The sequence below is a fragment of the Rhinolophus hipposideros genome, assembly GCF_964194185.1.
Source record: "Rhinolophus hipposideros genome assembly, chromosome: 7".
Taxonomy (NCBI): Eukaryota; Metazoa; Chordata; class Mammalia; order Chiroptera; family Rhinolophidae; genus Rhinolophus; species Rhinolophus hipposideros.
The window spans coordinates 61,647,355-61,670,983 of NC_138053.1; the positions used below are offsets into that span (position 1 = coordinate 61,647,355).

The 23,629-nt window shown below is 38.5% G+C and overlaps 1 protein-coding gene across 1 annotated transcript in view; it reads right to left on the reverse strand.

The window, feature by feature from the left end:
- Positions 1 to 23,629, reverse strand: part of ZSWIM6 (zinc finger SWIM-type containing 6) — a 184,804-nt gene that overhangs the window by 44,155 nt on the left and 117,020 nt on the right. The window contains exons 3-4 of the mRNA XM_081053747.1: positions 12,740 to 12,888; positions 9,568 to 9,718 (exon numbers count right to left, since the gene is read on the reverse strand). Coding sequence (XP_080909873.1) covers positions 9,568 to 9,718; positions 12,740 to 12,888 — 300 coding nt within the window. The remainder of the gene's footprint in view (positions 1 to 9,567; positions 9,719 to 12,739; positions 12,889 to 23,629) is intronic.

Genomic DNA, 23,629 nt, shown 5'->3' on the forward strand with positions numbered 1-23,629 from the left:
TCACAAAAATTCATCTGCTGCAAGTCACTTACTGGCCTGCCTTCCCCCTAAACTATGTTAAGAGAAGGTTGTTTATACAAATAAAAAGACATTCTCGGGTACACCTCTAAGAAGAGCAGCTATTAAAAGTCTATGAAGACAGTAACCATCAAACATGCATTTTAAATCTCAGAGTCCTTTGCTCTAGAGAAATCTGAATGGAAAGCCTAGTATGTAAAGTGGTGCAAGTCTCTGCCGGGATGGAGAGGACCTGCCCCCTTTGGGTGGCAAGCTCCTCTTCCCCCTCGCACCCCAGGGGCTCTGTGAGGCAGTATCTGAACACCCCCGTCTAAAGGACAGCCATTAATCACGTCCTTGGGTTTTCCTCCCCGCTCATTAACTTACCTAAGCTTAAATTAACTACAGTAACATTTGCAAAGCACTTTGCCCAGTGCCAGCACACAGAGAATAGCCAATGAGCGGCTGCTTCAGTCCTGGGCTTTACTTCTTCCATTCTAGCTTCCGGGAAGCCCCTGGGAATCTCAGATGGCTTAAAATGGGGCTTCTCAGACCTCGTTAATTTTTGTATGTGCCACTTTAGGGTAAGAAATGGTGAAAGAAAATGATCCTGTGCCTGTCTTTCTTCATTTTTACTCTCTCCCTTCCCCTACATTCTACCATGATGGTACCCTCTTGAGATCCACAATTTAGCAAGGAGACCTCCTCCACCCCCACCCCCACCCCTTGGCTGCCAGTTTCTTGAGGACAAATGCAATACTAATTCTCAGGAAGTGGAAGAAGTGAAAAGAGAACTTTTCTAAAATTGATGTGAGAGAGAAAAGGATACATTACACCAATGCTCTGATATTCTTATTACCCACTAATGTGAGAATAGTATTTACTACAAATGGACTCATGTTATAAATAGTAAAACAGCATAAATAAAGTAACTGGAACCCATTCTTGGTACAAACACACTACATATATATAACACAGGACACTAAAGAGTAGTAGAATGAATCATAAGGCATCTTAACTCCTAATCAAATCTCCAAGGTATTTAAAATAGAGTTTTATAAAAATACACAAGGGGGTGATCCCCAAGTGTTGTTACAAATTACCCAATTGTACACCTAAATAACTTAGACAATGACAATCATTTAGAATCTCTGGTTAGATAATAGGATTAAATGATCTGTAAAGATCTCTTTCAATCTGAGAATCTACTATTTTATATTAATATGTATTTAAAATGTTTTCTCTTTATTTCCATTCTTTCCCATGCAGGGTACTGAATGGATAATTAAACCCTAGCAGTTGCAGTCAAGAGAAGGATGGTTGATAGCATTACACAGGAAGTACTTACCATAGGTTTGCTCACTGTGTAGAAATAGGAATTCTCTGTTTTAACTTCTGACCCAAACTAGAAGTTATTCTACTATTTAAGGAAACAGAGAAGAAACCCCTCCTTCCCATCCCCACAGCAGAGCAGAACGCAGAGGCCTCTGACCCAAGCATACAAAGGTCTCACACAGAAAGCAGTAGGACTGCAGAACAGAGAAAGAAACCAGGCCCCCGTAATGAAGACCCAGCAGCGGAGAGGCCTTGTGAGAACAGTGCTGGAGGGAAGCAAAGCCTCCTGAGCAATACAATTGACAAAGCCTGTGTATTTAGAGGGAGCTCTGAATCACAAGGGGAGCAGCCGAGACGAAGACAGGTGCCCCCACAACAGCGTTCCCGAGCACGACAGCCCAGTTCCATGTGCAGGAGGCGTCTGCAGAGCCCACAGGCCACATCAGGTACACACGCACTGACAACAGTGTCATCCACAGGGCCTGGTATGGACCAGCACAAAGACAGTGACCTGGAAAATGAGACCAAAACCTCACTGCATCCCATCCACAGCAAGTAGCATCTGCATTTTATGATAAGCTTCAGTTTAATATTTAATACAGTTCTCAATCAATGGCATGTATCTGGCTCTTACACGTCAATGTTTGTTTTTTTCAGAGTCTGAAGTTAGAGTCTCTTGAAACACAGATGAGCGACTAGATAAGTAAGCCCTGTGGACTGCTGCCGCCAGGACTGTCAGGCCATGCATAGGCAGAGCGGGCCAGGGGGCTTGCACAGGGTGGTATGGTCACCGAGGCGAGCTGCACTCTGCCCTTGCTCTGCTCTAAACAGAGAGACTGCCTGGCGGAGAGGCATGTTACAGTCTTTTAAAATAAACTGAGGACAGTGTCTAGTATGGTAGTTACGTCTTTGAAGTCACTGACACCTGGGATAAAATTCCTGCTGCTGTGACCTCGGGCAAGGTATATAGACTCCTTAAACCTGTTTTTCAGGCTGTGAAATTAAGGCTAATAACTGTACCTATCTCACAGGGCTGTTTGAAGAATTAGATAAAATAACGCATGAATAAATGCTTAGCATACTGCCTAATAAATAAATGTTGGTATCTGTGTTATCTCTAGTAGCTGGACAAAAATGGAAAATAAAACAAAGCAAAAATCTGTATCCTATGATGTCTCTCTGTCTTCCCCTTGCAGTTAACAGGGAAGAGAAACAAGATTGGATTGAAAATTGTGAAGGCAACATTTTTGATCATGAATTCCAACCCTTCATATCCTCCTTCATTGAGCTCATTCCTGTCTTTATTCATGTTATTCCTTCTTTCTGGAATATTCTCATTGCTTCTTCCCTATAACTCATCTCCATGAACATCTTGTAAAATTACGTAAAGTCTGTACACATATTTGTACTAATATGTGAATAAATCACCCTATCAAAGTTCTCCTCAGTTCCTTCATGCCTGTTCTAATTTCTCACGTCTCTGGATGGCTGCAGCTCTCTAATCTCTCCTTACTACCAGTACTATTGTCAACAGTAAAACCGAGTATTTTATACATCTACTCCCCAGGACATAGGAAGTGTTTAAGACATACTGATAAAATGTACCACAATAAGGCTTCTGGAAAGAAGGGTTAACAAGAGGGCTCTGAGGGGGTATAAGTGGTAAAGTTGGATTCTCCTTGTGCCCAGGGAAGACAAACTGGTGGGTAACGAGCAATCCCAACAATGTAGCTCATTAGGATTACACTGTACAGTCACAGCTACATGGAAGTTTCTAGGTCTGGACTGACGTGGTTTTGCTGCAAGGGGGCTCTGGGAATCGCTGCTTTCTCCCTGGCACTAGCAAAGAGATAACTAACTATATGGCAAACCACATCAGAATGCTTTCTAGTTCTCAATGAGAAGCAGTTACTCTTTAGCCATTCACTAACTACTAGCAACTTCCAAATGTGGATAGCTCGAGTTTAAATTTACCATAAAAACTAAGTAAGGGGCTCAAACTATGGAGTGTGTGTGTGTGTGTGTGTGTGTTGTGTGTGTGTGTTGTGTGTGTGTGTGTGTGTGTGGTGGTGGTGGAGGTGGTAGAGGTGGAGGTGGTGGTCGTGGTGGTGGTGGTGGTGGTGGAGGTGGAGGTGGTGGTGGTGGTGGAGGTGGAGGTGGAGGTGGTGGTGGTGGTGGTGGAGGTGGAGGTGGTGGAGGTGGTGGTGGTGGTGGTGGTGGAGGTGGAGGTGGAGGTGGAGGTGGTGGTGGTGGAGGTGGTGGTGGTGGTGGTGGAGGTGGTGGAGGTGGTGGTGGTGGTGGTGGTGGAGGTGGTGGTGGTGGTGGAGGTGGAGGTGGAGGTGGTGGTGGAGGTGGAGGTGGAGGTGGTGGTGGTGGTGGTGGAGGTGGTGGAGGTGGAGGTGGTGGAGGTGGAGGTGGTGGTGGTGGTGGAGGTGGTGGTGGAGGTGGTGGTGGTGGTGGAGGTGGTGGTGGTGGTGGAGGTGGTGGTGGAGGTGGTGGTGGAGGTGGTGGTGGAGGTGGAGGTGGAGGTGGTGGAGGTGGAGGTGGAGGTGGTGGTGGTGGAGGTGGAGGTGGTGGTGGTGGTGGTGGTGGTGGAGGTGGAGGTGGTGGAGGTGGAGGTGGTGGAGGTGGTGGAGGTGGAGGTGGTGGTGGTGGTGGTGGTGGAGGTGGAGGTGGTGGTGGAGGTAGAGGTGGAGGTGGTGGAGGTGGAGGTGGTGGTGGTGGTGGAGGTGGTGGTGGTGGTGGTGGTGGAGGAGGAGGTGTTACTAAGCCTACTGCTTTCAGAGACATAAGACGGCATTTCACAAAAATTTCTGCACAATTACCTCCAAAGCAGTGTCTTTAAATTCTTCTTTCTGGCTGTGCATACAGGCTCTCCTGACTTACTCAGTGTATCCTTTTGAATGTGTGACGTAAGTATATGCTGTCTTCCTTACTCAAGAATAATGTGGGTGGATGCAGAATAGGCCCACAGAGATGACCGTGTGTATCTGAGAAGGTAGAAGGAACAGTGTTCTCTGGATCCACGGAATAGGTCATTTTCAGTATTTTAACTAAATGCGGTCCTCATGGGTAGACTGAGTTCTCTGCTGCTAAACATAAATTTGTGCTGACTCCAAGTGTCCTGAATTTGTAAAACCTCGCAACCTGTCCAGCAATATTGTAGCTGTTGCATAGTAACAGTGGACAAACTAACCTTACCATGAAATTCAAACTAGAAAAAAGCATCTAAGTATGGCAACTTCTGCTCACACAGAGTTAGGCATCCTTAGATCAAAAGCTTTGAAAAGAACCCTGAGTGGTACCATCTTGTGCCTGTGAACTGAATGAGCACAGCTGAGAACAGCAAGGCTCTTGCTGTGGCCTTTCCCTAAGATCCAGGGTTCACATGCTAGGAAGCAAAACACATGACTCAGCTTGGAGAGAAAGAAAGTGTTTAAAATTTTTGGGAAAAACATATTATGCAATACTTGAAAATGAAAATTTAAGAATTTTTCCCTGTGATAAAACTGTAATTAAATCTTATTGAACTGTTTCCTCTAATGACATCCATTTTAATTAGGTTTTAATAGACTGGCAGCCACAACCTATAGTTTTATGAAGCAAAGGAAAATTACAGTCTAGGAAGACATTTAAGGAAAAGAAACCCATCAACACAGATGAGAGGTTACAATATATCCCCTCATCCCTAAAGACCCTGACGGTAATTAAGTGCACTGAACAGACAGCCATTAGGGCTAACAGTAGGTGTGCTCGCCACCAATCGGCACTGGGTTTTTCTTTGAAATCCAAGGGTTACACATGTGATCTGCTTTCCAGAAAATCTGCGTGTCACAGAATAAAGAATGCAACTGAAGAGGTGTATGTTCTACAGCTCTACTAAATGTGAAGCCTCTCCCATTGTAACGGGCTTTGTCGTGAGATTTTAATATACGCATTTTATTACAGCTGGTCATGACAACACTCATCTCAAGAAGATTGCCGTATGTTTAGGAAAAATGAACATCACGTAGAGAAAGTAAAATTAATATATGAAAAACTGATTCACATACAAGATAAATGTATCTGCAAATGAGATGCACTAAACAGGAGCTTAATAGTATGCATTTCTATTTATTTCCTACTACATTATGAAAATCAGGGAGTAAATCACAAAAATTAACTCAGACCAAATGAGTATTATAGGCACTTATTTTAGAAAAGAAGAACTGAGCATAATTAGTCCCTTTGTTAGCCAAAGGTTGGGGAAAGAAACTGGGCCTGTTGCTATGGTACCTCAAATAAGTTTGCATTATTTATTTGAAAGAGAGAAAATGTTAAATAAGTGTTATTTTTAAAACTAATTTTGAAACATCAACACTTAAATTTTTAATAAATCACATATTCTCAGAATGTTGTAAAGCTTGGGGAGGAGCATATCTGATTCTAGGAAAAAATAAAATTTTGTAGTCTAACAATCTGATGCCTCCAAACTCTTCTGCCAAGAAGCAGAGTTACTTGGCTAAGACACTCTTACTTGTACACTTTCATCAGATTAAGGCTTTCGTGCCAGGAATCTTTTTTTTTCCTGGTATATTGGCCATTGCCAGAAATGGACCCATCGAATCCACCAGTGCTAAGGAGTTAAGTATCTGAGATTTAATTTAACAGTTTCAGCTTTATTAAGCTGTCACAGAGCGGCCCCACTTTGATAACAGTAGCTGCTCCAATTATGGCTTGGTTTAGGGTTGACAAGTATAATGATTCATTCGTGGCACATGAGAAGCAATAAAAGGTTGTTTTGCATTACAGCTTTAAAAATGTGGGCACTTTTTTCATTTAATTTGTCACTTAGCTTTTGCTAAGAGGACATTTAAATTGCAGTAAAAGGCAAATGGGGCTTTTAGTTTAAATGTAATCCCCATATTTAAATGATCTGTAATGGCGCAGTGTTGGAGTGGGAACACTATTGTCTCACAGTGGGTCCTGATGGTGACATGTGACATTTGTATTCAGGTCCTGTATTATCCATGTGGCTAAAGGGCTTCCAATTTCATTTCACAGCCAGAAGCCTGCAGAAAACACCAATTAACTTGCAGATCCCATTTGCCGACAAAACTCAGCCTCTTCTCAATGTCTGGCATCTGGCAGTGCTCAGCATTTAATTCCAAAGCAGAGCCTTGAAGCAATGTGAGCCCTGTGCAGGGGCACAAAGTCAAATTCCCCCGTTTTATTAAGAACCCAAATCCTTTCCTTTTGTAGTTCAGAAGCAACTTTTAGTTAATATTTTGGTGAATGAATATTAAGATGTGATAGCTACTCGTACTTCTATGTGGGATTCTTCACAGAACTTCGACCCCATGAAAATGGCAAGTGACCCCTTGCTTGCCATCAGAATACCGAGGAGAATTTGTAGCAGTCTAGTAATGACTGGGGAGTGGGGGTGTGAAAAAAGAAAACACAGGGCAAGAAGATGTATTGTTCATCCTGGACTGAAATCAAAGAACTTCAATATTGAATAGAGTCTGATCCAAAATTAGTAAGTAGTCCATCAGAGGGTACAACTAGAATCAGCTGGTGGAAACGTCCACCTACTGAGAATTTATACTTTTGATTGAGGGTTAAGGTACATAATTTTCAAAACCAACTTGGAAAAGATGTGACTAATGGATTACATGTGAACTATGTAAACTTTGATTGTATCACTTGTATTTTTTCTGGTAACAAAAAAATTTAGTTGGCATTTTCATTCTAATAAACTATTTGCAATTCTAAGTTTCTCTAAGTACCAAAGTTCTTTAAGTTTTATTCATTTAATATTAATTCAATAATTTTTCCTTAAATGATTCTCTTCATTATAGATTTTTAATATTAATCCTTTTTACCGTCATAAACTAACTACTCAATTCAATATTTACTGTACAGCTACAAAATTGGGAGGGTTTACTTGGAAAAGTAAATCATTCAGTATTCTATACAAATAGTTGCTTAATTCATGCATTACATCCATGTTCTCCAACCACCAACCACACCATGTCCCCAAACATTCTTCTAATATGGTTGAAACTATGTACTGTAGTTATAGATTAATTAGGGGAAGGTCATTACTATTCTTTCCGGTGACCCAAGAAAAATACCAAGATTAAATTGGCAGATATATACAGAGGGTGCCAAAAAATGTATACACATTTTAAGAAAGGAAAACTGTATTAAAATTGTAACAATATATACTGATAACAAAAGATGAATACAAATCACGTTTGACTTCTGTAATTACAACAGGTGCTCAAAGTGGTTACCATCAGCGTCCAGACACTGATTACGGCGAACTACTGCTTGAGCAACGTTGACCAAAGTGTCCACTTGTACACATTTTTTTGGCACCCCTGGTATATACACAAGAGTTGCCATCCACAGCCAAGTTCCTGAACACACATCCTATTAAGAAGAACAAGGACTTGGATGTCAATTTCTACCAACTTGCTGCCTAACCCTACGTCATACAGTGTCATCTCCTGGAAGTCTGCTAACCTCTCCAGACATTAGTTTCCTTATCTGTGAAAGAGTTAATCTTAAAGGGCCCTTCCAATTATTATGATCACGTAGTATCTTCATGAACAGCACTTTCTCTTGGTCTAGACTAGATGTGGGATCAGCATGACGTGTTCTATGATTAGCCAAGAGGAAGAGAGAAGGTGAGTTATGACAAGTTCTACTACTCAACTGCATTGAGACTAGGATCTTCTGGTAAATATATCCAGAACATAAAATTAATATAGGCACGTAACAGTCTTTTGCCAACAATATTTGTCAAAAATTCCATTCATCACATACACATTTCTTAATAGAATGACAAAATAACAACTACATTATTAATTTCCTAGCAATGAGCACTAAGTACTAAGAGTCATCTCCCCAAATTTCCTGGTGAATATGACTAGGAGATTTCTCATTTTTTCAACCACCTGCTATACTGATATCTTTACAACCAAGGATTTAGAAAGCAAGAATAATTAGAGTTTAGATATCATCTCACCCCAGTTAGAATGGCTATCATCAACAAGACAAATAGTAACAAGTGTTGGAGAGGCTGTGGAGAAAAAGGAACCATCATACTGTTGGTGGGAATGCAGACTGGTGCAGCCGTTATGGAAGGCAGTGTGGAGGTTCCTCAAAAAATTACAAATAGAATTACCGTATGACCCAGCAATCCCTCTCCTGGGTATCTACCCAAAAAATCTGAAAATATTTATCCATAAAGACAGGTGCTCCAATGTTCATTGCAGCTTTGTTTACGGTGGCCAAGACATGGAAACAACCAAAATGTCCTTTGATAGACGAATGGATAAAGAAGTTGTGGTATATATACACAATGGAATACTATTCGGCGGTAAGAGAAGATGATATAGGAACATTTGTGACAACATGGATGGATCTTGAGAGTATAATGCTAAGCGAAATAAGTCAGACAGAAAAAGAAGAGAACCCTATGATTTCACTGATATGTGGTATATAAACCAAAAACAACAAAAGAACAAGACAAACAAATGAGAAACAAAAACTCATAGACACAGACAATAGTTTAGTGGGTACCAGAGGGTAAGGGGGGTGGGGGGAGGGAGATGAGGGTAAGGGGGATCAAATATATGGTGATGGAAGGAGAACTGACTCTGGGTGGTGAACATACAATGGGATTTATAGATGATGTAATACAGAATTTTACACCTGAAATCTATGTAATTTTACTAACAATTGTTACTCCAATAAATTTAAAAAAAGAAAAAGAAAAATTAAGAGTTTGCTGTATCTTCTATTCTGATGGTCAACAGTCTAAGTCTGTAACAGTCAAAATATAAAATGAATGTTCAAACTACTTTTGATGTTTTTAATGTCGGCAAAAGGGGAAGATAGCTAAATTTTAGCTGCATTGATTACAATATTATTCTAGAAATAAGTAACCAGCTCTATTATACAAAATACCTATTTTAAAATAATATAGCTTCCCCCCCCCCAACTATTTAAAGGTAGATTCTTGTGCTCGCTTTCCTCAAGATTAGACAATTCCCCCAAAACCCTGCCAAGATTGTTTCCTGCAACGTCCTTATTCTTCCTATTGTTCTAACCAGTGTATAATGGCAACAAGTTCACATATCAGCAGCTCCCTGTTCAGCAATAGTGTGACCGTGCTCTGTAAACATTCAACATGGTCTTTATCAATATAACTCAATGGCAATCCGTCAGGAAACTTATATTTACCCAGCTCATCCCAGAGCTGCCTATATTTGTCAGTCATCGCAGTGCCCTGTTGCCTCCAAAGTGACAGCCGAGGGTCAGCCATGAACTGCTCTGTTATCAGCGTCAACATGCGGGCGCCATTGGAGTCCCTCATCTTCAGCATTTCCCGCACCTGGTGGGGCAAAAGCAGACCTTCAGGAAAATGTTCAAAAACGAACAGTAATACAGAGGAACACTGCTTCTCTTTATTTTTTTCTTGGTGAGAGGGAGTTAAGTCTTGAAACCAGCCCTCATAAGCAAACAAAAGTTGTTAAAAACTGATCTCTATCCTAAACAGCAATTTAATCAGAGAACTAATTTCTTAAAATTATGTTTTAGAATCCACAAAAAGAAAAGAAATTTGGCTAACTTCCCAATTCCAAAAAAATAAATAAATAAATAGCCAGCATGCAGAAAACCACCACCAAAACCAACAGGACGAAGCATCAGGCATGTTCCTGCTTCTCCAGCTCGTCACTCTCACCACCAGAACAGTGGAGCCTAAAGCGTCTGTTGACACCTCTTTAGGAATCTTCTACATTGATTTGATGTTTATAATAATGGCATCTGTCCTTCAATTTTTTAAAAACCACTTCATTGAGACATAATTCACATAACATACAATTCACCAATTTAAACTGTATAATTCAATGGTTTTTAGTATATTCACAGAGTTTGTGCAAGTCTTCAATTTTTTAGGTAAATTAGTAATTTCAGTTAAGTTCTCTGGCACCAAAGCGGTATCATGCTTCTATTCACTCAGATGGGATTGTTTCTGCAATGGTAAGAGGAAATGGACAGGGCTGTAGGTTCAAGAACTCTCTGGGCTCTAAATGAATAATCCATGAAGCCGAATCATAACCACTGACCTAGGAAGTTAACTTGGCCTCTCAAGCTGGAACCTCAAGTTCTGTCCTTTACGCTTGTGCTACATTTCCCAAAAAGAAAGGAAGTAAACAAACACAAAGCTCAGTCTCTCTACAGGAAACCTAAATGAACCTATCCATTCCAAAAGTATGTATAGCTATGTGTTCAACAAATAAGAATTCCAGCTGAACACTAGCTCTCCCTGTAGGAAATTGCTGAAGCAAGGTCTTAAGCAGTGGGAAAGGAAAGGTAAGTCCTTTACTTCAAGATTCTAAGTGAAAGGCCAAGTAAGAGAGGGAAAGGCAGATCTCCAACAGAGCAACCCAAACCTTCAGACCAACAGATCCTGCCTCGGGCGTGTGCCTGGCAAGTGATAAAACCCCTCACAGGTTTTAGAAATGTGAGCCTTGGAAAGAACTCAAAAGCACTTCTACACTGAATCACAAGGGTTGTGCTTGCTTCCAGGAAGGTTATTTCAATAATCTTTAAAAGGAATTTATTAGCAATACGGCAGCACTAAAAAGTTATAAACAGATGAAGACTGGGAGGAAGAAAGGGACTTGCCATTTATTGGCCATCGTGCTGAAGAGTTCTGCATTTGTACCTACCACTTAATCTTGATAACAACCATATAAAGTAGGCCAGATTATAATCCCCATTTTATGAATTACAAAACCATGCCTCAGAGAAGTAACCTGCCCAAAGGACAAAAGGAACAACTGTGATCGGAACCCAGATCTGCCTTATGATCAGAACGCAGATCTGCCTTAACTCTACTTAACTCTGCAAATTAAGCCATTTCCACAATTAGATGTTGCTGTTACTTCTCACGGCATATATAATGTATACATCATGTATAGGGATTAAAATAGCAACTGCAGGCCAGTCTAATACTTTTCACATTGCTTCCACTAAGCCACAGTATATTCTCTGCTGACTTGAGAATCTATGAAATACTTCCTGTGTGTCTAAACATACTAAACCTTTCACATTACTACTACATAAAATTTGATTTAATGTTTACTTTCCTGATAAATTTCTAACCTGTTACTCAGGTAGAAATAGCAATGAAAACAAACACTTTACTAGTAAGCATATAAACCAGAACTATAATATTAACCAACACTCAAGTACGATATCTATAGCCTAATGGTAATTAATTTTCAGACTGTTGACTCTGAGGCGTTACAGGAGTTTAGAATGTCTATGAGTTACCAAAGAATTATTAAATCATATGTGAAGCAGTTTTAGAGTTAAATGTATTTTATTGTAATCTAATTCTCAGAAAATTGCCAATCTATGTATGGTATATAGGTAAATCATTAAGAGGGTATAGATGAATCAGAATGCACTATTTTCTGGCCACAACCAGAAATAGAGTTTACTCTAATTCTTCTGAACTTTTTTATTGTGAATATAAGAAGTTATTTAACAAAAGTATCAATAAACACAGTTATCTATTCCCTTAAAACCAATTTAATATTGGTTTAATTTTTTTAGTATTATTTAAAAAAATTATTAAAAAAGCATTTTATTTTTATCCAGTATTTAGAATTGTGTTTATGGTACTAAAAGTTCTGTACAAAGAAACAGATACAGCATCTGCTCACATATAACTTATAATGAAAATAACTTTGTTTCTTAGGCCATCCAATTTTGGTGATGAAAATTAAAATTTACCAAGACCCAACTACAAGTCAGACAGATCATCATTCAATACAATGATCATAACAACTTGAGATATTCCATTATGAGCTACTTTTATAGATGAGGAAACTGACTTAAATAACTTCTTAAAGTTCATACACCTAATAAGGTTTAGAACTTACATTTGAACTCAGGTCTGCATAACTCCAAAGTCTATGCTTTGGAAACTAAAGATACTGACATTACGAAACTGAATACACCTTTTAAAGGTTGTATTCCAGGTGACGTTCTACTTGGGAAATTAACTAAAAAAAGTGAAAGCTTGAAAAGATGATATTTAAAATAACATTAAGATATTTTCATTGTTTTTAGTATTGAAAGGTTTTCAAAACTGTATAAATCATCACGATTTATTAATGGGAACTGAGACAAAAATGTTCCATATCTTGTCTAAGGACACCTAAGCATATTAATGCTTGCATTACAACATAGAAGTTTCTAATTAATTAGCTTAGACACTATATTAAAAAAAATTTAATTAAAAAAAAGTCTTTACCCTATAGGAAACATGGTCATATAAAATGAGACTTTCTATATATGTATATATTTGGAATATTTCTTTAAAAATTAACAATCATACCTTTGCAAAGAGCAAATTAAGCTGCTTCCCTGATCCGTGGTACCCGCCCTGGGAAAGGAACAGTTTAACCTGTTCTTGAACCTGCTCTTCATCTAAGTGCCAGCAGTTTTCATCATCTATACTAGCACCTGCTGTTGGATCAGGAGCACCTAGAAATAAAAAGAAAAAATAACACATATGCTAGATAAGAACTCTGTGCTAAAAGGGCTCTGATAATAAACTTGAAAAGAATTAAAATTGTGTAGTTTTTGCCTAAACACTTTTTAATCCAATCTCAATTTCAATTATACATATAAATTTATGACGGAAAATAAATACAAGAATCATTCTTTGATTTCCAGGACTTTCCTGACTTGTGCTAAACCAAAAGCAGATTACATCAGAACTGAAATATTTCCATTTTTTAAGGTCAGAGACTGCCTTTGGAGATGAATTTACAGGTACTTTAAAGAATAAAAAAGCCACAAAAATGTCTCATTGTAAATATGTGATGTTTCTAAAGCCCTACTGTGTAGGACATGTTATTTCAATGTTTTCTGAAGATATTAGAAAAATATGAAACCAAGTAAACTCAGAAGAGTATTTCATTTTTTACTATGTTAATTCAAACTCTCACCACTAAATGCTGCTGTATAAACTACATGCTGACATAAGTCTTTAGTTGCAGAAAACCAAAGATTAAAAAGGAAAATCAAGCCACATGGGAACAGGCAGTGCAGCTGTTGTACTAAACCAAGTTGTAGTATCACCTTGCCAAACTGCATAAATATTTTATTGCTGAAGTACACACAAAAGATAATAGCTATGTAATAAGCCTTCTGTGTAGAGTACCTTAGAAATTAAAAATTACCTCGATATTTAGGCAGGTAAAAATTATGTTTCATTATTTATTAAGAAAATAAAATAAAATGGTATTTAAGTCCTAAGATTCTTAAGTCATACAAAAAATTAAAATCTAAAAATCTTTCATCAATGTTTCATCCCTTAAGAAGATACATTTGTAGGTATTGTTTTATATTACTTTTCTTTTCTTCTAATGACCAAATGTAGAGTCAATTGGCCAAGGAAATAATCACTAACATCTGCTTAGAACCAGGGTCCTTCAGTCCCTAGGAGTAAGGCAATGGGTCTGTGAACCTCCCAGAAACGGTATTATTCATTCATTCATTCATTCATTCATTCGGCCAGCAAATTTACTGAGTGCCTTCTGCTAGACTTGAGGATGGAATGGTTTACAAAATATACAGAATTCCTGTCCTCACAGAATTTACCATCCAGTTCAATGGCTTTCAAACTTTTTTGACCGAGACCCACATTAAGAAATATAATTTAGATCATGCCCAATATATTTGTGTATCTAGGTGCTTATGTGATAACATCTATCTGTCTGTCTGTCTATTAATCTGTAGCAAAGTATGATGCAAAAATACCCTTAATATTAAGTAAATACTTTTTTCATTTATTAAAAAGGCTTGTCATAATTTTTTAAGCTGATTGCATAACCCATAATGGGTTGCAACCTAGTATATAAAGAAACACTTTGTAGTATATGAAATAAATATCAATTTGATAATCACACATCAAATATGTAAGTGGTAATAATTGCTCAAAAAAAGAGACTGTATCAGAGAGCTCTGCCATGGCCTTGGAATGCCAGGGTAAGCATACCTTGAGGGAATGGAATTTGAGCTGAGGTTTGCCTTTAGCAGATGAGAAGTTAACTAAAGGCAGGAAAAAGAGAGAAAGGGTCTGCATGTGAGAGAGGTCTCAAGCAGGAAGAGACGTGGTTCGTACATGAAATAAAGGATAATTCACGTCCATGCAACAACCAAGTGGAGGATGAGGAGATAAAGCAATACAAAACAACCCTGGAGAAGAGAAGATACACAGGCCCCAAGAGCCCTTGCAAACGAGGGGCGTGGGTTTTTTTCTAAGAGTAACAAATGGGAATTCGTGACAAGGTTATCCAAAGCGGAAGAATGGAACACCCTAGACAGTAAAAGATGTTTTGTCCTGACGTACATCAATTTCAACATTCCTACCATGACATATTTATGCAGCCATAAAATTAGACGCAGAGATTCTCTATGTACTACAGTAGCAAGATACCCAGGATACACTGTTGATTGAAAAAAATAAATCAAGGTGAAGAAAAGTATACAGAGTACCACCTTTTGTACAAATAGTAAAGTTTAAAAAAGAGCTTATGTGTTAATATTTCTTTGCGTATGCATAAAATATCTTAAAGCAATGTTTAGAATGAGTAACCTAGGTTACACAAGGCAAGGAAGCTCTTCATTGAATACTTTTTTCATACTTGTAAAATGCTGGAACCATATGGAGGATGGACTGGGGAGCAAAAATACATTAGAGAACAGTGAGGATGGTATTTTGACGGTCTGGACAAAGGATGATGGTCGTTGGAAAAATAGCAGTCAGGAGAGACATGGAGAACCTGACAGGAATTTAGGACATAAATGAAACAAGACTTGATGAAGAAGTGGGTATGTGAGGTACGGGACATCGAAAGGTGAGAGGAGACATGGGTCTCTAGATTAAACAAATGGACAAGATACTGGACAAGTCACGGACACACAGGTCATCAGAGCAGGGCCAGGTTTAGGGTGGGAGGAACAGTGTTTAGGTTCTACACTGTTTCAGACATGGGGAATTTAAAGCACCTTTGAGATAGCCAAGAAGAGGAGAGAGGATTTCAAGCAGGGAGCTAGATACATCGTGGGAGGCTGTATGGGGTAAGAAGAGCATCTAAGATGGAGCCCTAAGGAAGGTCAACATTTAAAGGCTGGGAAAGAGAATGAACAAAATGGCAATGGGAACGAGTGGCCTATGAGGAAAAGCAGGAGAGACTGGCTTTTTAGGAAGTAAGGCAGAGAAATCTATTCCCAGTAGGAACTACCCTGTTTCCCCGAAAATAAGACCTAGCCAGACACTCAGCTCTAATGCGTCTTTTGGAGCAAAATTAATATAAGACCCAGTATTATATTATATATATTATATTAAATTAAATTATATAAGACCCGGTCTAATCTTACTATAAGACCGGGTCTTATATTGATTTTGGCTCCAAAAGATGCATTAGAGCTGATTGTTCGGCTAGGTCTTATTTTTGGGGAAACATGGTAGGTAAGTATGTAGATACTGAAGCTCCCAGAGAGGATTCTACCTACCCTGCTCACCACTGCTCCCTAACACCTAGCCAGTGTTTACCACAGTGTTTACAGGCCATCAAGTATTGGGAGGAAGCACGAGTACATCCCCCCGCCCCCCAGGGGATTCCTATTAAAAAGAACCACTGCTAAAACATCCTCCCATACCTTATCTCATTTACCCTCACAGTGGCCTGTGGGGGTGAGTAGGAGATGAAACAGGTTCAGAGAGGTTATGACACCCACAGCCACACCGCCAAATCCAGTCTCCTCATCCTCTCCCCTGCGGAATAACATATCCCTGAGCCTTGGAACTAAAGTCTGAATCTTGGAGGTATCAAAGCACGCATTATGAACTCTAAGTCAAAGACAAATTTAAGGAAAGATGCTGGGATGTTTGTACAAGAAGATTTAAGGACACAATGATGCTGTGAAGAGTTAACTAATGGGGCCACATCTGTAGCCCACAGGGCATCCCTGAGGAATACAGATGTGGATCCCTAATCCAGCCAGTCCGTTTAATTCTAGGAAAAGAGACAGACACACACACACACACACACACACACACACACACACACACACCTACCTATAAATTCCTTACCTAACATGCATCATTAGAGACTTGCCAAACAACCAAACTATAGGGTCTCAACTTTTATACTTAAGTTCGTCCCAATATCTTGTTAAAATCCTCCTAGGAAATATGACATGTCTCTCCTTATCCTCTCCTTAGGGAAAACTCTTGACAAGCAACTGATTATGCCCTCCCACTATTCCCCTTGCTGAACTGAACTAAATAAATCTGATTTCTACCCTCACCTGGGGTACTTGCCCCAATTTTTGTGATTTTTAAGGTTGTTCTCTGTTAGGCCCTGAAGGCCACGACCTACAAGGAGTCTGCCCCAGGCCATGGAGCGGCTGATTGCCCTGTGGTGTGCTGGAGGCCTGCTACCCTTCGCTGCTGGGCTCAGAGCCTTGTGAGGCTGAAGCTCCGTTTGCCACAGAAATAGTCAAGTATTTAAAGCAGATTTTAATTTGGTTTGGAGAAAATCCCAGTCTTCTCCTTGGCCAGAAGTTTCAAAGGGGTTGACATTCGGATACGCTCCCCAAACTCCAGAATAAACTCAACTCTTGTTTTTTCTCATACGAAGAGAAGGGCTACAAAGAATAATCCAGGAGTTGCTTTTACTTGACTTGAATCACACAAGGAATTTTTCCTTAAAATCTAATAGGTTTAAAAATACTATCATATTTTAAATATATGATGGATTTTAAAATTTCTTTAATGGATCATTTAATTTACATACATACAGAGTTCTATTTTAGTCTAGCTAGAAAGATATCTAACAGCAAATGTATAAATACATGAATTGTGTTTCTCAAGTTTTTAAGTAAGCTAAATTGTGGGGGTTTCTTTGGAGGGGTGAACTAGTATTAGAATAAACTTATTTCTTGAGCATATGGGGGAAGGAGGCAATGCAGAGGGAAAGTGGCCCACAGATAAAATTTTACCACAAAAAAGTTAATAAAATCTACACGAGTAGAGATGTGTGAGTTCCTAATCCTGGATTAGAATTCAGAAGACTTCCTTTCTAAGCACAGTTTGGAAAAACTGTCCTCCAGCAAATCATTTAAGCTCCTCAGGTCTCCATTTCCTCAACCCTAAAATTCTATAATGTAGGGATAAAAAAATTAACTAGGTAATAAAAATTAGAAATCTCATGTGGCTACGTAGAGAACATCCTCACTCAGTCATAACAATGCAAGCAAAGATAACTAGTTGATAAATAAAAATTTACTCTGAACACAACTCAACATTTTAGGAATAAGACATGTACTATATACTATAGACCAGAAAATTCAATGCCTGCAATGACAATAATCCTCCCTAAAAGAGCAAATTCTTTCACTAAACTTTAATTTTAAAGTTTAACTATTTCAATCCTAATGTCTTGATTACATGCATTAAAGTGTTGCCTAAGCCTCGTATAAAATGCAGATTTGCAAAATTTATTTCTACTTATTGATGGCTGTCTATAATCAAAGACAAACCTCTTAGCATTTAGCTTTGAGAAAGGTACGTACAGAGAAACATAATTTCTGTATTTATACATTTGCTATTAAAATATCCCCACAGTGGGGCAGGAATCAGAATGTGCGTATGTGAATTAAATGGTCCACTTAAAGTAGTTAAAAACCTATCACATTTTTATCCTTATTTATATTTATAATTATAAATGCTATAACTTTTACAACTGTGTAATTAATATTTGTGAGCATTTTATGAACAAAGCATAATCTTCAAAGTTTCAAGCCTTCGGGGGGAAATGAAATTAGCTGTTGAAAAAAGTAGAACAGTTTAACTGTCTCTCATTCCCAGCTAGGAAGTGTGAATTTGATTTACCCTCCTACCTTGGTTATGTAACAACACAGGAAAGCAAAGGAGAATTCATGGATACGAAGAACCACAGTCAAATCTCTCCCTGTCTGCTACTTGATTTAGTTCTGATTTAGGTTTGATTTATCCCATTATCAAAATTTCTTATCCCAGGAGTTCTCAAAAATTAAGAGGATATCAAACTTCTCAAGGCACACTGGGAAAAACAGATGTTTAGGCAGCACCTCGGACCTACTGAATTGGTCTCTTCGCCGAGGATAAAATCTGAGGGAGGGGGTGTAGGGGCGATTCCGTATCTAGAGAGAATGTTAAATGTGGTAGAACATTCTGGATCTTCACACTGAAAAGTATTCAGGGTGCTGAAGTATCAGAGGCTTCGCCAGGCCAGCGTATCTGTCTCATGACGCGGAAATAGTTGCTTCTAAGCATTAGGTAACACCAACTCATCCTGCAAACTGTAAACTGAGATATTAAGAAATGTTCACAACTGGCTTATGCTATGTTTGGAATGTGGAATTATCCATAGCTTTGGGTTCTAATGGGGAACTTAATGCTTTTTCTTCTCCTCTTACTCTATTGGAAAACAAATTCACAGGCAGAGGTGAAAGGCTTTTAGTTTACATCTTCATCTTAATTGTGACCTAACTGCTTTAGTAACATTGTTGCCCAAATAATGCTTTAACTATTCACATTTATGAAGCAGTGTTCCTTTTTGTAACAGTTAGTCACATTCAGTCAATACGCAGAATGCAGGCAGCAGATGTCTACACTGCAGAGGACACTAATTCAGCCTCTTTGAGGGCACCTATAGAAGAATGCCATCTCCTACAGTTTGGGTGCCTGCTGTCAAAACTAGGAAACATGAAATTGAAGTCTGTGGCTTACAAAGGCACCGGTATACCTGTCTTACAAGTTGAAGGCAAAATCCTGACATCAACCACTGGCACCGAGAGGGGAGACAGGGCAGTAAACTTCAGTGATTCAAACTCAAAAAGGTTTTTCTTTAGAGAGGACAAGAGCTAGAAGATCCCTGAAAAAATAATGTGCACTGGATAAGCACACTTGTGAAAAGATTTAAATCTTACTGTTAATTAAATCCCCATTTCAAGGTGGTAGTGACTAAATGCCTTCATTTCAATTTACAATTTTGAGGTAGCTGAAACAGACAGATCCTTCACCACCTTCTATTCAATGTTGAGTCCATGTCACTGTACTGCCATGATACAGGATGGTGTCCTCTCCAGGAGCAGTGGTTAGAGGTCAATCTGTTTTCCTTACCATGGAGGCTAATGACAGAGGGATCCCTGGCATGCACCAGGCTTTGCTTCCTCAACAAGCCATCTTCCCTTCAGCTAAATGCCAAAGAAGTAAATAAGTAGAATTATAATCAGTATATCTCTCAGGGAACTCAAATAGGCCTGTCATGGTTTATAGCCCCATCTCTTATTTTCCTCTCATCTGACTTTATTACTCATCCCTTATTATCATTTAACTTACTTCAGAAGTTCAGTAATATGTTTATTCGTGTACAGAAATTATATTTAATATAAAGTATTTGTATAATCTCCAATGCTCATTAAAAAAATGCAGAGTATAAACACAGAGTACATAACGGGTAAGTTATTTTCCATTACTTAGTTAACAAATGTATTAACAATCACTTGGCACAAATATGAATATTTAAATGCAATGTTCTCAGAAAGTCTCATTTTTACATAATCCAACTCTTCAAATTTATTAAAAGAGATTTGCAATCTTCAAGAGTGGTTTGCTAAGATTATTTTAAAAGGCTTTTTAAAAAAAGACTGGTTCACAAATAGTTTATTTAACTATCTACCATTACCTATGAAGACACATGCTAACTGCCACATTATTATTAATGATGGTGATAACAGCTACTACTCATATTTATTCCTTTAACCGTCCAGACCATATGAAATAGGCACTCTTTATTGTCCACGTTTTACAAATATGAAAACCAAGGCCTGAAAAGAATTAGTTACTTGCCCCAGTAACAGAGCTGGAAAGCAAAGGGGCCAGTATTCTAACTTAGGCTAATTTCTAAGCTCCTAAATAGTCTGACCAGTCTTACGGTGGGAGGTATGAGAAACCCATGTGCCAGGAAGGTGGAAATAGTAAGCTCGCTAGATAACATGGAGAGACTTAGGGTCAGTTAAAGAAGATAAGGGGGTGTTGAGGAAACTGACCGCCACTGGCAGCCATCCTTTGTAATTTATGCACGTCAAAGATAACTATACAGCGTGAGGGAAGGCAAGATTTGGAAATGGAAAGGAAAGGATGAAGGGTATTGGTTTAAAGTCACTTGTCTGTCTGTGTTACCCTAGCAAATTCCTCTTGAGTTGGAGATATGATTCCTCCAAGTGACCTAAGTTCTAAAATTAATTATTTTTTGGTAAAGTGAAATGCTTTTTCATGTGAAGAAAAAAAAAGTTTCACCTGTACATGATCATATAGTCCATCAATTTAAAAAATTAATCATATTATGAAAACATCAAGTTTAGTTAAAACTTAAGAGTGAAACTGGTACTTACTGGAGGAAAATTTGGTGGTAATTACAAAACTCAAAATGCATATACCACTAATCCTGGCATTTCTACTACTAAGAATCTATTATTCAAAATTACTTGCACAAGTAAACACACGATAGTCACAGTGGCACTGCATATAAACAACTTCAAAATCATTCAGTTGGTTAATGGTTAAATATATGCATACTATGGAATATTACAAAACATTTAAAACAGTAATAGACCTATTTATTAACATAAGATATTCATGATATCTAAAGAGAGAAAAAGCAAACGGCAGGAAAATGACTTTTTAACTTGTTTTTAAAAAATACATACGTGTGTGCACAAAGAAAACTGTCTCAAGGCATATAAACCACACTGTCAGCAGTGGTTGCCTTGGGGGAATGGGGAGCTAGTGGAGACTAGGGAGGAAGCTTCTGGGTGCGGGGAGCCAATGAGGACTTTTTATGTTCACGTACTTCCATACCACTATACATTTTTCCAACATGCAGTCTTTTTTATTTTCTTTAAGTTTCACACTACTGCACTTTGAGATAACATATTTAAAGCAATTTTAATTCTCCTATAACAAAATATATTTGCTAATTATACCGATCACCGGTAGATTGTATCTTTGTTTCACCAACTATCAATGCCAGAATGTTCTACAATAAAAAAGATATGTTTGAAAAAAAAAAAAAAGATATGTTTGTAATAACCAAATTATCTCCCTAGGATACTTGCAAAAATTGATGGCTAATGCAAGTCCTATTATAATGAACATGACCATCCACAGAGAATCAAAAGAAAGAAAGATGTGACATGAGACCTCCATCAAATGACTCCAAGTGTCACTCACTACTAGATTAGGAACATGTATGTGTATAAGAATAAATCTCCAAGAGCCTACTAAGAACATGATGAAATGAAAAAAAGGAGTGGTTTTTTTCATTTAACAAGTTGTTGTGCCTGTTACTTCTTAAGCACTGTCCTTGGGGAGGCTACCATGATACACAGGGCAGTGTTGGCCCGGACGGAACTTACAATCAAGTAAACGTAAGCTACAACAAACATGAGAGAGCTGAGCAAGTGTGTTCATTTACTTGGTAATATCTGGGAAGACTGAATGGACGTAAAGACACAGAGGGACACAGAGGCATTTGGAGGCTAAGTTAAGCAGAGCAGGCAGGCATGAATGGGATTTACGGTGTTGCTTTTACAAGAACCATATTCAATCACATTGAAATGCCTGATGGGAGCACACACGAGTGCACGCCGGGGCAGAAGCACAGGAGGTACACCTTGCAGTATGGATCCTACGTGTCTCTGGGGTCTCGGCAGAAATACCACCACCAAAGAGTCACAATATCAGGGGTGGAAGAGGTCTTAGTTATCACTGTCAACCCTTCTGACATGTGAATACATCCCTTCTCCATCTAGCTGACTGAGTTGGTATCTCTGGGCATATATAGCAGGGGTGAGGGATGAGTCTAGCCTAGTTTTGGGATTGGCCAGGCTCTGGGAGTAAAAAAGCTACTGAGAGGAAACCCTTTTCCATCTGTTCCAAATCAGGACAAATACCACAGCTCACCCTCAGTCTGTCCCTCTTTATAAAATCTGCCCAGTACAGGCCAGCCAATAAAGAAATCACTAAAAGAAGAGCACAAGAGAGAAAGAAGAATAGGAAATATGGGACGAAGTCACAGAAAAGCAAGTCGAACTCCAATTCTAATATCATCCATCCCCCAAGGGTTTCTTCTCTCTTCTTCAGGATGAGTCCTTAGAGAAATCCCAGCAGGAGGACAATTCAGTTATATTATTCTTATTATTATTATTATTCATATATGTTATATCATTAAAATTCTTCCCATGCTGTTAGAGAACACAATGAGCATTTTAAATATGAGAAAACCTGAGTCTCACCCAAGGTCACACAGGTAACACGCAGTAGAGACAATACTGGACTCTCGCCCTCCAGGTTTTAAGTTCAGTGTTCTGTCCCTACACCACAATTTACCGTCTACAATACATCTCCTTTAATAGGAAGCATAAGGGACCAGAAAAGGCTGAGTTGAATTAAGAGACTGGGTTAGCACTTAGAAATCAGTAAATTTCTACGTAAGTACTTAGCAAACACTCCAACCTTTTTTTTAAGAATGTGGAAACTGGAAAGTTTTATTACAATATAAAACCAAGGACAATTTTGCTTAAAAAAATGCAGAACTATAAACGGCAATCTCCATGGAGGGCCATTAACATTAACTATCTTACAGCCACTATTTAGCATACAGTGGTTAATTTTATAATCGAATCAAAATTATGTGGGAAATTTTACAAAAACACAATGAAATGTAAAAAAAAGTATACTGACAGGACTGAACTATTATAATGACTAAATTTGTATTCCAACTACTTTTGATTAATCTGCGACCTTGGACAAGTCACTCACCCATTCTTAGTTCCTTCATCTGGAAACTATTGCAATTACAAATCTGCAATGCCTATCTTACAAGGAAGCTGTGAGGAACAATGAGTGAAATTGACTCGGAGCAGCTTTTACTTTCTCAAGACAGAATTATTTCAAAAACAAAATATTTCAAAATAATGAAAAGCAACTAACAGAATTTTAAGTGTTAGGGCAAGTTTACTAGGAAAAGGAAAAACCTACTACCAACATAGTTTGTATTTACTTATAACTTAAGACTTTCTTCCAAAAAGAAATCTGGACAAGCTAAACCTCTTTGTCTTTAAAAGATACCAATTAAGAGAATCAAATATAAATCCTATCCTAACA